Here is a 13,983-nt window from a genome sequence, read left to right on the forward strand (position 1 = left end):
CCAAATAGATTCAGCTTTTGTACTATGTATTAGTGTTGTAACGGTAACACTGATTAACAATACCACATTTCCTCCCTTAATCCTACCCTCTTCCTCCTCAATATTTTGCGACCAGGATTGTTAGTTTCTGATGATGCCATGTTTCTTGGAATACTTTTAGATCAGACTCCCTCATCATAATTTGTGCCTCTAGCTCTCCAACTTTATTCATACTTTATGCATTAATGCACATGCAATTCAAATAACCTTCTGTCTGTTTGCAATTTAATTCATTCTGTCATCTTTCTAACTGTTTTTCTCTTTTACTACACTCCTTGGGGCCGAAATTGTCCTCTGCCTGAAACGGGTTGTGCCTACCGTTTTTCAAATGTTCCATTGGGGCGGACAATCCAGTGATTTTCAGCTCTTTGGCTTATATTTCCGGTCGGAGCGGTGTTAGCGTGGGGAGAGGAGCGGAGTGCCAACACTGAAGTCATCGTGCTGGTGTGTCACAAATTCAGTTAAAGGGGAGGGCTGCTGCGAACTCTGCAGCCACTTTAGTGGTAAACACTGGGCCACCAGGGAGGGTTTCGGTTGGGCCAGCGGCCTGGCACCCAAGAGTGTTGGCGGCCCGGCCGAACCCGTGGGCATAATTGTCAGCCCGACCTGGCAGTCGGCCAACAAGAAAAAATAAAATGGAGTCGCTGGCAGCGCCATCTCCCTCCTTAGGGCAGCCATGCTGCCCAGCCACAGAAAGGGTACCAACAGAAAAATTTCTTAATGGCACCGACCAGCGGCAGCACCACTCCCACGGGGCAATTTCATAAAGGAGGTCGCCGCCGGGTCAGTAAGGGGTCGGCACATGCACGACGTGGCGGGAAAATGGGCAGGGCGGTCCTCTACACCGCTCCAAAACGAGGGCAATATACAAAATGGCAGCCCCTCTGGGGCAACTTGTTGGCCGCCATTTTCAGGCAGCCACAGGCCTTCTGGAAAGGACTCGACCTGCAAGGATCATCAGCAGGTCAGGGCCTTAAAAGGAGCATACCATTTCAAGGTACAGCGTGTGCTGGAGAGTGATGGCTGTGAAGAGGGCAACTGGATTGGTCATCACCAATGTCCAGATCGCTGATTGGAGCGTGGGCCGGCACAACAGGGGCGGCGGGTGATCGTGGAGCGATGTGATTGGGGCCCAGGAGAGGCGTGAGTTCGGGGCCCAGAAGAGGTGAGGGCCCAGGGGCAGCACGGACCAGTCCACACTGCAATATGTGTGCACACTAGGTCCATGCAGCAGAGCTGGTCTCCAGTCATCTTGGGTCATCCTTGCCACTGGACCAAGACCTAGCTCTGTCAAGCCCGTGTGGTGGCTGGTGTGCAACAGCCACCCCACGTTAAAAAAATCCACGCGCAGGCATCTTCCACCCTTCAGGACCTGAATATTAGATCCATCATTGAAACACCTGTGAACTCATCCCTTTTTGGCGTGGAAGCAAGTCATCCTCGATACGAGGGACTGCCTATGATGACAGTGATGATTAGAAAGGGACAATTTCAAATGTCTTGTCTCTTTTGATGCGGTTTTCATTTAATTAGTCAAATCTTGCAATTTGTGTTTTTTGAGAAGCCAATGAAATGTTGTCTGGATGCAAACCAAGTGGTCATTTTTGCCAATATTCTGAGTGATTGGGAGTTGGGTTAATACTAGATTTTAAGTAGGTACTGTCTCCGGTTGGGTTATTGCATCAGCCTGTTGATACTACTTATTACTGAAGGAAAATAATGCATGGGCAGGATAGGCTGATTTTGCTGCCTAGTTAATTCTGAATGAAGAGAATTCCTGTCCTAGAGGAAATTAAATTACCTTGTATTTATAGCAGAAAAACCGACCATTTGGCCTAACAGGTCCATGCAGCCTCCTTTCACCCTTCTACATCTAACCCCATCAACATATCCTTCTATTTCTTTCTCCCTCGTGTTTATCTGGCTTCCCCTTAAATACATTCATACTATTCGTCTCAACTACTCCTTGTGAAGGCAAGTTCCACATTCTAACCACTCTCTGGGTAAAGACGTTTCTCCTGAATTCCTTATTGGGTTTATTAGTGACTATCTTGTATTTCTGGTTCTGGTCTCTCCTGCAAGTGGAAACATCTTTTCAACATCTACCCTATCACACCCTTTTCATCATCTTGATGATTTCTATCAGGTCACCCCTCAGTCTCTCATTTCTAGAGAAAAGAGCCCCAGCCTGTTCAACCTTTCCATATAATCTCTCAATTCTGGTATCATCCCAGTAAATCCTTAATGCACCTTTCTCCAGTGCCTCTGTATCCTTTCTATAATATGGGGACCAGAACTGTTCACAGTGCTCCATGAGGTCTAACCAAGGTTCTATTCAAGTTGTAACATAACTTCTCTGTTTTTCAAATCTATTTCTCAATAAATGAATCCCAGTGCTTTGCTTTATTTTTATGATCTTATTAACCTGCGTTGCTACTTTTAGTTATTTATGTATCTGTATCCCCAGATTCCTCTGCTCCTCTAACCCATTTAGACACTTATTTTCCAAGGAGTATGTGACCTCCTTATTCCTACCAAATGTACCACCTCACACTTACCTATATTCAGGTTCATTTGCCAATTACACAGCCATTCTGCAAGTTTATTAATACCTTCCCGTATTTTGTTGTAGACCTCCTCAGCATTAATTATACCCTCCAATTTGGTGACTTATTTGCACTTTCTATTCCTGAATCCAAATTGTTTATGTAAATAGTGAACAACAGTGGTCCCAGCACTGATCCTTATGGAACACCACCTCTCACCTTTTGCCAGTCTGAGTAAATTGTCAATAGCTTCTGGCAAAAAAAGACTTGAGTCGTCCACCGAAACGGTTATCGACGTTACAGCAGTGCCTGCACCTCCAAAGTACTCAGTTGGTTGGACAACATTTTAGGATGTCCTGAGTCGTGAAAGGCGCAATATAAATGCAAGTCTTTCTATTTCATTGTCTGAACATTCCTTGAAGAATAATTTAGTTCAAAGTCCTTTGCTGTCTTACTAGTTGGAAGTTAGTAGCCCATATTAGGGAGAGTAGAAAGGAGAAAATCATCTTTCACAATATGTCAAAAGATCATGCAGCCCACTGCTTTCAACGTTCTCTAATGGAACTCCTATTCTTGGATGGGAATTTTTAATTAAACAAGTTTAGTTCACACTGGAAAACTGTTCAAACGCAGCAGCCAAACAACTGTTCTATCCAGGTTCAGCTTAGTCAGCCAACTCCGACTCGAGGGAATTTACACAATTACCCTTTTTGTTCCCAGGGAAGTTGTAATTTGGGAGCAAATGTTCCTTAAGTAGGGCCAGCAAGGCTGAGAGAGAGAGAGAGCTTGCAGCTGTTTCCTGTGAATTATCCTGTCTCTCAGATGTTCATTAGGAAGGGGTTTGCTTCTGACTTCTGCAGTAATTGGACCATTGTTTCTTTGGATGCATAGATGGTAGAGACTATGGGAAAGCTTTAAGGAACCTCTCCCAAATTCTTGCCATTGTCCAAAGATTTGTGTACTCTTCTGTACACAAGCTGCTAGTCATGGAGCTATTGAAGAGATAACACAAGGCCAGAAAATTCAGTTCTATTCTATTATTTTGTAGTCCTGAAAGGTGTAGGGCATTTTGTCTATCTTGAATCTCTGCACTTTTAATATCTTAATCCATAAGGAGAAGTTTAAGACCGATCATCCAAATAGTCTTCAGATTGGGTAGTCGTCTGATCTGATACTGACTTAGTGTCTTTGCCAACTGCTACTTGATGGCGCTGGTCATTGTAGCAGCTTTGTTCACGCAAGAGGAATTTGATGTATACTTAGATTGGGATTATGAATAATGGCATGATATGCCGCGTCCTTGGTAGAAGATCAAATGTGCTGAGCATGAATGATTTGATAGGATGACCCTAACAAATGCAGTCAGAATACGATTCCAGCAGTCAGTGTGGGCTCGATTATCCTCACAAGAACATAAGAAATAGGAGCAGGAGTCGGCATTTGACTCCTCGAGCCTGCTCCGCCATTTAATAAGATCATGGCTGATCTGATCATGGACTCCGTTCCACTGCCCTGCCCGCTCCCCATAACCCTTTATTCCCTTATCGCTCAAAAATCTGTCTATCCGCCTTAAATATATTCAATGACCCAACCTCCACAGCTCTCTGGGGCAGAGAATTCTATAGATTTACAACCCTCAGAGAGAAGAAATTCCTCCTCATCTCCGCTTTAAATGAGCGGCCCATTAGACTATGTCCCCTAGTTTTAGTTTCCCCTATCAGTGGAAATATACTTTCTGCATCCAACTTGCCCAGCCCTCTCATTATATATGTTTCAATAAGATCCCCTCTCATTCTCCTGAACTCTAAACAGTATAGACCCAACCTCCTCACCCTATCTTCATAAGTCACCCCCTCATCTCCGGAATCAACCTAGTGAACTTTCTTTGAACAGCCTCTAATATCCTTCCTTAAATACACAGACCAAAACTGTGCGCAGTACTCCAGGTGAGGCCTCACCAACACCCTCTACAGTTGTAGCAGGACTTCTCTGCTTTTATACTCTATCCCCCTTACAATAAAGGCCAACATTCCATTTGCCTTCCTGATCACTTGCTGTACCTGCATACTAACTTTTTGTGTTTCGTGCATAAGGACCCCCAGGTACTGAAGCACTTTGTAATTTTTCTCCATTCAAATTATAATTTGCTTTTCTATTTTTTTCTGCCAAAGTGGATAACCTCACATTTTCCCACATTATACTCCATCTGCCAAATTTTTGCCCATTCACTTAGCCTGTCTATATCCCTTTGCAGAATTTTTGTGTCCTCCTCACAACTTGCTTTCCACCCATCTTTGTATCATCAGCAAACTTGGCTACATTATACTCAGTCCCTTCATCTTAGTCATTAATATAGATTGTAAATAGTTGAGGCCCCAGCACCGATCCCTGCGGCACCCCACTAATTACTGTTTGCCAACCGGAAAATGACCCATTTATCCCAACTCTCTGTTTTCTGTTAGTTAGCCAATCCTCAATCCATGCTAATATATTACCCTCAACCCCATGAACTTTTATCTTGTGCAGTAAGCTTTTATGTGGCATGTTATCGAATGCCTTCTGGAAATCCAAATACACCACATCCACTGGTTCCCCCTTATCCACCCTGCTCATTACAGCAAATTTGTCACCCATGATTTTCCTTTCATCATAGGCGGTCCCTCTAACGAGGATGACTTGCTTCCACAAGAGTTCACAGATGTTTCAATGAAGGACCCGATGTTCCAGTCCTGAACTCCAATTGAGGGGGTGGAAGATGCCTGTGCGTGGATTTTTTTAACGTGTGGTGACCGTTGCACATCAGCCACCATGGTGACTCTGCTTGATTGAATTATGCTTTTCCAAATGTCCTGCTATTGCTTCCTTAATAATGGACCACAGCATTTTCCCAACGACCGATGTTAGGCTAACTGGTCTATAGTTTCCTGCATTCTGTCTGCCTCCTTTTTTAAATAGTGGAGTTACATTTGCAGTTTTCCAATCCGCTGGGACCTCCCCAGAATCCAGGGAGTTTTGGTAAATTACAACCAATGCATCCACTATCTCTGCAGCCACTTGTTTTACGACCCTAGGATGCAAGCCATCCTCCAGGAAAGTGTTCATATTAAAAGTGCATAATGCCAATTGGAAGCATTTTATCCACTGATGTCAGGAACACTGCTTCAAGCTGTTTGGGAGTAATGTGCCAGAAATTTTCAACTGCAGCTGCTGGTAAAATAGGCTTCGAGTCCATGTTGCTGCCATTTCAGCCTACCAGATAAGGTCATGGTATTCTGCAGAAGAAAAGTTGGCTACTACTTCATAGCTCCAAGATGTTTCAATAGACTTAAGTTTAGTTCTGAATAAACTGTCAAGCTTTGAGCCTATAATTTCTTGTAAACTGAAGCTGTTTGCCTTCAAAACTGCTGCTGTGACTCGTGCAGAGCCGGCAAGCCTAATTCATTGGACAATACTTAATCTGGATTGAGGATAGGGTTGTTCAGCAGTCTCACTTCTCATTCATGCCCAAAATTAGCTTCATTTTCAACTGTCTCAGGAAATTGGTGTACTGAAGTGTAATCTACTCTCATGGTTTCAAGAGGAGATACCATATGGTTGATTTACACAAGGCATTACTATGTAAACCTTTGCCAGTCTTCAGTTTTATTTTCCTAATGTCTCCCAACAAATCTTAATTCCTCACCTACAGTATTTGTAGATCTGTGATATGTTTTCTGATTCAACACTGAGGTTGATTGAATGAATGTTAATCGCATACTGTTTGTAGCATTTGCCATCTTTTAAGTACAGACTTCATGTAAGAAGCTCTGTCCTGGCAACCCCTCTCTTTCTGACCTGGTATGCAAGACCAGTGGCTTACTTTGTTTTTGTGTACATTATATATAGATATATAATCTGTATATAAATTATAGAACACTCTTCACTGTTTCATATTTTATAATTCAAGCGATTATTGTTAATTGTCTCTAGTTGGGTTTCTGTGTTTGCTCCAAAAGTAGTTTGGAATGTTTTAGAACTTTTCGCTAGACTCTGATTCTAATCTAATAATCTAATAAAGAATTGGGAATGCAATTAGTGAGACTGGACAGTCAGCAGGATGTGGGGAAGGGGCCCTGATTTGAAAGTGTGAAACTTAAAGGGTCATCACTGAAAGTGAATCCCCTGCTTGTAGATGGGGAATTTGTGTAGGGGCTGAACTTCAAAGAATGGCAGATTAACTCTATGTAGGCAGATTAACTTTACTCCAGACCAGGGAGACATTTTGGACATCCGTGTGCTGGTGCTGACTCATAATAACCTTCTCTCTTAAGAGTAAGCAACAAACATTGGGCAATACATGCACACGCATTGCGTGTATGTGAATTCAAATATGGAAATACACTGGTAAAGTGTATTTGAAGATTATCCCAACCTGCATGTGCCTGCTTTCTGCATTTTTCTGAAATAATAATTTTCACACTATTGATGCAATTTTTTTGCAAAGTGTGTATGTACCAGTGGGTTTCAATGCAGGACTTTGTCTCTTAATGTAGTAGACAATGAATCTTCATTTGGCTAAATGCTAAGGATTTTTGAAACACAATGGGTCAAATGTTTGCCTAGGGTGGAAAAAACAATTCAGCTGGATATTTAAAACATTTTTAATATGTTCTTTAATGTCCAAATAGATATACTTATTGCAATCTGTTTCCTTTATTTGTAGGTCTTATGATTAGACCTAAAGTAGGATCTGCCCTGGAAATTGTATTTAACAAATCTGATGCTAAGTCTTATGAAAAATATGTAGCTGCTCTTGATGGCTTTCTAAAACGTGAGTATTGATTAATTTGAATATTTCCCAGTGTTCTTTGTGTGCTTAATTCATTCTTGTTGAAATACATTTTTTTTTATAGCTTATGATGATTTGATGCAAGCGCGAAAAAATATTTTTTGTCACCCCGGAGATTACCTCACGCAGCCTGAAAGTATATTGGTGAAAAAGGCATGTCAGTTTAACCGCACAATGCTTGGTGACTGTTCTGGAGCAAACAATGGCAGTTTTGGCTATAATGAGGGAAAGCCATGTGTCCTTGTTAAAATGAATAGAGTAAGTATTCCTTAAGAAATATCTGTTTGAGAATGCTCTGACTAGCTAGTTCTGAAACTAAATCTTACGATTTGTTTTCTAGATAATTGGATTAGAGGCAGGTGAAGGCATCAATCCTGTATTAAACTGTTCAACCAAGGTTAGTTGTACACCAGTTTTTTGTATTGAATTCTGTTTTGTCTTAGTTGCAGTTGATTCTTTTTAGGACTCCGCTAAATGCAGCACTAAGGATTGTAGAGGGATGTGGTGGTTCTCTCTCATATCCACTGCCCTGCCACGTCCCCTCAAATCCAGTCAAATTACCTTCACCTTTTTTATAGGACTATATGAAAAGAACTTTCAGATCTTAAACATTACCTGTGTTAGCAACACTAGTCAACCAAATTGAGCAGGTTTGGTTGCTACTATGTAGACAAAGTGCGGGGGACATTGAGAGGAAATGTTAGTTTCTGAAAATATACCACAAGTCTGTCACATGTCCACAAAATTGTCTTTTTTTAATAAATTATTTTGCTCTCCAACCCATACTTTCCATGGTCTATTTTTGACCCTTCTTTCCAATTTTTAATTATTTTGTTTTTAATTTTTGTTTTAGCTTTTAAATTTATGATGTTCTTCCTTTCTGATCTGCCTGCCCTAAAGCTCCCCACCTGTCCTAGCATGAGCACAAGCTGAAGACTGTTCAGTCTCTACACTGTTCAAGACCAGGTGCAGCCTCCGCTCTGCCAACTTCCCCAGTCCTGAAATGGTTTGTGTTTACAATATTGTTGGCTATTTATATATTGATTTTATAGGAATTTATTGCTAATATGATTTTAATATTCTGTTGGTTGTTTTGTATAACAATTTGTAATGAAATCTTTGATCCATTGGATATAATTATAAATTGAAATATTAGGTATTTATACAATTATAATTGGGTATTAATATAATTTCATATTTAGGTGTTTATATAATGGAATAAAATCTGTTCGATATTTATATATAAATAAAGATTTTTCTTTCCTATAGTTGTCCATTAAGTCCCGCAGATCTGCTTCAATCCATCTTAACTATTTGACCATTAATGCTATATTGCTTATGTGGTTATCAGTCTGTGCACTCCTGGTCAAACTATTGTTCTGTAGCTGGGTCCCAGTTTCCCAGTTCCTCCGAGCCCAAGCTCGATCCCCAACTACCAGCTCCCACTCTCCACCCCTGACCTACCTACTCATCGCACACCTGATACACTTCAGGTCCCACTACCAAAGAGTCAAGATCCTTTCTGCGGTTATCAAAGATTTGGAGCTTCCGCGTCTGCCTCCAGGTCTCCGTGACAGGTGAGAATAAAAGGCACAGAAAGGGTGCAGAGCACGCTAGAAAGGCCAGCACAGACCTGCAATGAAAGGCAGCATCTGAGAGACAAGAGTAAGAGATCTACAGGAAAAGAGATAGAATTGAGGAGAAACTTGCATAGAGTGAGTAAGACTTGTAGAGCTGGAGATAACTAGAGTGTATGAGGGATCAGAAAAAGACATTCGAAGACTAATAAATGCAAAGAATCAAAGTAGGAGACACAAGAAGAGGTACTTTTTTTATCCTATAGGGAATATCATGCGAGATCAACTGGTAAGTAAAAATGAATTAAAAATGAAATGATATCTAATTTTCAAAATACAAGTGTGTTTTTTCCTGTGTGGGTTGACGATACTGTTTTCTTTCTATTATCCCACTCCCCCCCCCCCTCCCCCCACACACACACGCACAAAGATACCTTGCTTAGTTCTCTTAGCCATCACCCTTGTGTGAGTCATATAATGCTGTAACCTGAGGGGGAGGCTAATGGAGGATGGCAACAGCCTAAAGTCCCTTTTCTACCTGTTTCCCTCCAGCGGGGAAGTGCTCATAACCCATTGTCATCCAATAATAAAAACAGGAAATGCTGGAAATACTCAGCCGGTCAGGCAGCGTCTGTGGAGAGAGAAACCGAGTTAACGTTTCAGGTCCATGACCTTTCATCATGCAAAAGTTAGAGATGGTTTTAAGGAAGGGGGTGGGGGAGGAGGGAAGAACAAATGGGAAGGTCTGTGATAGGGTGGAAGGCAAGAGAGATGAAATGTCAATGGGGATGATGGTGCGAGGCAAAAAGGGGGTAGTAATGGGACAAGTAAAGAAACAAAAGCTGTGTCTAGTGGAGCTGTAAATGGAAACAGCAGAACCATTACCAACGCTTGTTGTCCGAAACAATGGTTGCAGTGGTTATCGGTCATCATCCACCCAGCTTCAAAATCTTCCCTTCCTTATTCTCCCGCTGGCTAAAGTTTTTTGGCCATCATCAAAATCCTTTCTGTTGCAAAATTTTACTTGGAATAAATTATTTTACACCATATGAGTTGTAGAACTAGGGTGCACTTTTCACCAACAATTTGATAAAATTCTCTTGAAGGAATAACTAAATTGAGTAGTTTCTGTACTAAACATCGCCAGTGCTTTTTTTTAAAAAGTCATATTTTTTGACTAAATGTTGACCAGACATTTCAGGTCTGCTTCTCAAAGTTGGTCCAATGACTTCCCTTGAGCTGCCTGGATCTCGGAGTGATTAATTTGATGGAAGTTTTACTTTGGATTTGGTACTGCAGAGAGAGCTGACACCACCATTCTAGGGACCTGAATGACAAGGCCCTCGGAGTGCTCCATTTACTACACTGAGGACAGGAAGTTTGGACCAAATTGGGAGCCAGCAAAGCTGCTGGACATGAGAAACAGCACTATTAGCAACATTTATAGCAATAGTAGTCAGTCGTGCTTTCTTCCAAACACCACCTGCTCCAGGTTAGTCCAAACTGCTGGTTCACATTTATTGGAGGAAAAGAGAGCTGGAATTATATGTTTTTGTGAGGAGCAAATTTGATATTTTATAATTTTCTTGCTGTATTTATTTAAGATCAAGTTGAGCGGTACTATGAAAGAAAATGCCTTCATTACACTTCCTTCGTTTAAGTTGAGGAATTAGTGCAATGTAGAAAGCTAATGTAAAATTGTAAAGAACTGAAATTAACTGTATAAAATCCAATATCTAAGAATTGTAAATGTTAAGGTTTATAAATAAAAATATCCTATAATATAAAGCTTAGATGAGTTTGTTAAAATTTGAGGATAGAAATTCAGCTTGCATATAAAAAAAGTCATCCAGAAAATGGTTTGGGGGGTGGGGAGATTCACCAATACATTGTCAATTTGATATTTTGGTACCACATAGTAGTCCAACAGGATGTAGTCATTTCCGTTCCCCGTTGCATACAAAGCCAGCCTGGTGCTTGTGTTTACTATGATTTTTCCATAATTAACTTGCATTCTTGGTAGTTTACTGTCCTCTTCAATTCTTCATGTAGAGAATTGCATTTTCACCTTTTCTATCGTTATCGGATTGACTGATTTTTGGAATGTATATTTTTCTGTTTCATAACGCTCTAGTTCAAGGCTTGGTTTCAAGACTTGTGCATCCTGCCATAGATTATTGCTATTCATCAGCTTGACTGCCTAGCACCAGACAGCTTAACAAATTTCAGATATGTACAGCATACTCCAAATTTCAGCTAATCTCATTTTAACAGCCTGGCTGGAAAATTATCTTGGAGAATAGGATGGCGTTGCTCAATAATTTCTCCTTGAATGAATGCAGCCCTTGTGGTGATGGTGTTAGGTAGGGAATTCCAGGATATTGACCAAGTGATGATGAAGGAATGGCAATATATGTTCAAATCAGGAGGGAGGCTTCAAGGTAATGGTGTTCCCACAATATCTCTGCTCTTGACCTTATCAGTCTTGGAGATTGTCAGAAAGGAGCCTTCATTAAATCAAACAAGATCATGGTCTCTGTCAGATAGTGTGCCCTAAGATAGGGTGCTCAAAGTCACTGTTTGTGTTTATTTAGTTGAAAGAATAGTATAATGGTGATTTGGGAGATAGTCTCCAAGTGCTTCCTGTAAAGCCTTGGTTTATGTGGAGCTTGTGCTGCAGGATGAGCCTCTGTAATTAGAATGGCCAGAGAGTCCACTGGGTTTGAGGGAACTTCACAGAATAGCTCAACTCCAGCCAGGTCCAGCATTCACTGCAAGATTGATAAACGCTTCTGCTTTTAGTCCGGACCCGTCTTTGGGCACAAACCGGGTGCAGCACGTACCCAAAGCAAAAGTCCTGAGGATCAATAGAAATTTGTCTTTGGGCCTCATCTGCATACCTGGGGTGAGCTGCTGGCACTGGTTGTGCCTCCACAGGCAGCTTGCCCCATATGTGATACTAATATTAGTCTGCCTGCTTTGCCAACAGCAGCCCTCGGGTAAGTCCCAGAAGAGAGTTGCGTCGCGACTCTTGTGGAATCGGGGGAAGCACTCCCGCTCTTTCTAGCTCCATAGAAAGGTATATTGGAGAATACACTTTTATAATGACGGAATTATTTTACAATTGTTGTATAACAAGGGAAATGTTTGTCTTCATAGGGCAGAAAACATTAGTGGGAGCTGTGTACAGACCACCAAACAGTAGTAGAGAGGTTGGGGACAGCATCAAATAAGAAATTAGCGATGCGTGCAATAAAGGTACAGCAGTTATCATCGGCAACTTTAATCTACATATTGATTGGGCTTACCAAACTGGTAGCAATGCGGTGAAGGAGGATTTCCTGAAGTGTATTAGGGATGTTTTTCTAGACCAATATGTCGAGGAACCAACAAGAGGGCTGGCCATCCTAGACTGGGTGATGTGTAATGAGAAATGACTAATTAGCAATCTTGTTGTGCGAGGCCCCTTGGGTAAGAGTGACCATAATATGGTAGAATTTTTATTAAGATGGAGAGTGACACAGTTAATTCAGAGACTTGAGCAAAGATAACTTCGATGGTATGAGGTGTGAATTGGCTAGAATAGACTGGCAAATGATACTTAAAGGGTTGATGGTGGATAGGCAATGGCAAACTTTTAAAGATCACATGGATGAACTTCAACAATTGTACATCCCCGGCTGGAGTAAAAATAAAACGGGGAAGGTGGCTCAACCGTGGCTAACAAGGGAAATTAAGGATAGTGTTAAATCCAAGGAAGAGGCATATAAATTGGCCAGAAAAAGCAGCAAACCTGAGGACTGGGAGAAATTTAGAATTCAGCAGAGGAAGACAAAGGATTTAATTAGGAGGGGGAAAATAGAGTATGAGAGGAAGCTTGCCAGGAACATAAAAAATGACTGCAAAAGCTTCTATAGTTACGTGAAGAGAAAAAGATTAGTGAAGACAAATGTAGGTCCCTTCTCGTCAGATTCAGGTAAATTTATAATGGTAAACAAGTTGAACAAATACTTTGGTTCTGTCTTCACGAAGGAAGACACAAACAACCTCCCGGAAATACTAGGGGACCAAGGGTCTAGTGAGGAGGAACTGAAGGAAATCCTTATTAGGCGGGAAATTGACGGGATTGAAGGCTGATAAATCCCCGGGGTCTGATAGTCTGCATCTCCGAGTACTTAAGGAAGTGGCCCTAGAAATAGTGGATGCATTGGTGATCATTTACCAACAGTCTATTGACTCTGGATCAGTTCCTATGGACTGGTGGGTAGCTAATGTAACACCACTTTTTAAAAAAGGAGAGAGAAAACAGGTAATTATAGACAGGTTAGCATGACATCAGTAGTGGGGAGCATGTTGAAATCAATTATTAAAGATGAAATAGCAACGCATTTGGAAAGTAGTGACAGGATCGGTCCAAGTCAGCATGAATTTATGAACGGGAAATCATGTTTTGACTAATCTTCTGGAATTCTTTGAGGATGTAACTAGTAGAGCGGACAAGGGAGAACCAGTGGATGTGGTGTATTTGGACTTTCAAAGGGCTTTTGACAAGGTCCCACACAAGAGATTGGTGTGCAAAATTAAAGCACATGGTATTGGGGGTAATGTACTGACGTGGATAGAGAACTGGTTTGCACACAGGAAGCAGAGAGTCGGGATAAACGGGTCCTTTTCAGAATAGCAGGCAGTGACAAGTGGGGTGCTGCAGGGCTCAATGCTGGGAACCCAGCTATTTACAATATACATTAATGATTTAGATGAAGGAATTGAGTGTAATATCTCCAAGTTTGCGGATGACTCTAAGCTGGGTGGCGATGTGAGCTGTGAGGAGGACGCTAAGAGGCTGCAGGATGACTTGGACAGGTTAGGGGAGTGGGCAAACATATGGCAGATGCAGTATAATGCGGATAAATGTGAGGTTATCCACTTTGGGAGCAAAAACACGAAAGCAGAATATTATCTGAATGGCGGCTGATTAGGAAAAGGGGAGGTG

The 13,983-nt window shown here is 41.5% G+C and overlaps 1 protein-coding gene across 1 annotated transcript in view; it reads left to right on the forward strand.

The window, feature by feature from the left end:
• Positions 1–13,983, forward strand: part of atp1b3a (ATPase Na+/K+ transporting subunit beta 3a) — a 53,156-nt gene that overhangs the window by 20,844 nt on the left and 18,329 nt on the right. The window contains exons 3-5 of the mRNA XM_070882384.1: positions 7,288–7,395; positions 7,478–7,671; positions 7,754–7,810. Of these exons, the coding sequence (XP_070738485.1) occupies positions 7,288–7,395; positions 7,478–7,671; positions 7,754–7,810 (359 nt within the window). The remainder of the gene's footprint in view (positions 1–7,287; positions 7,396–7,477; positions 7,672–7,753; positions 7,811–13,983) is intronic.

This window comes from Pristiophorus japonicus, chromosome 6, assembly GCF_044704955.1.
Source record: "Pristiophorus japonicus isolate sPriJap1 chromosome 6, sPriJap1.hap1, whole genome shotgun sequence".
NCBI classification, from domain to species: Eukaryota; Metazoa; Chordata; class Chondrichthyes; family Pristiophoridae; genus Pristiophorus; species Pristiophorus japonicus.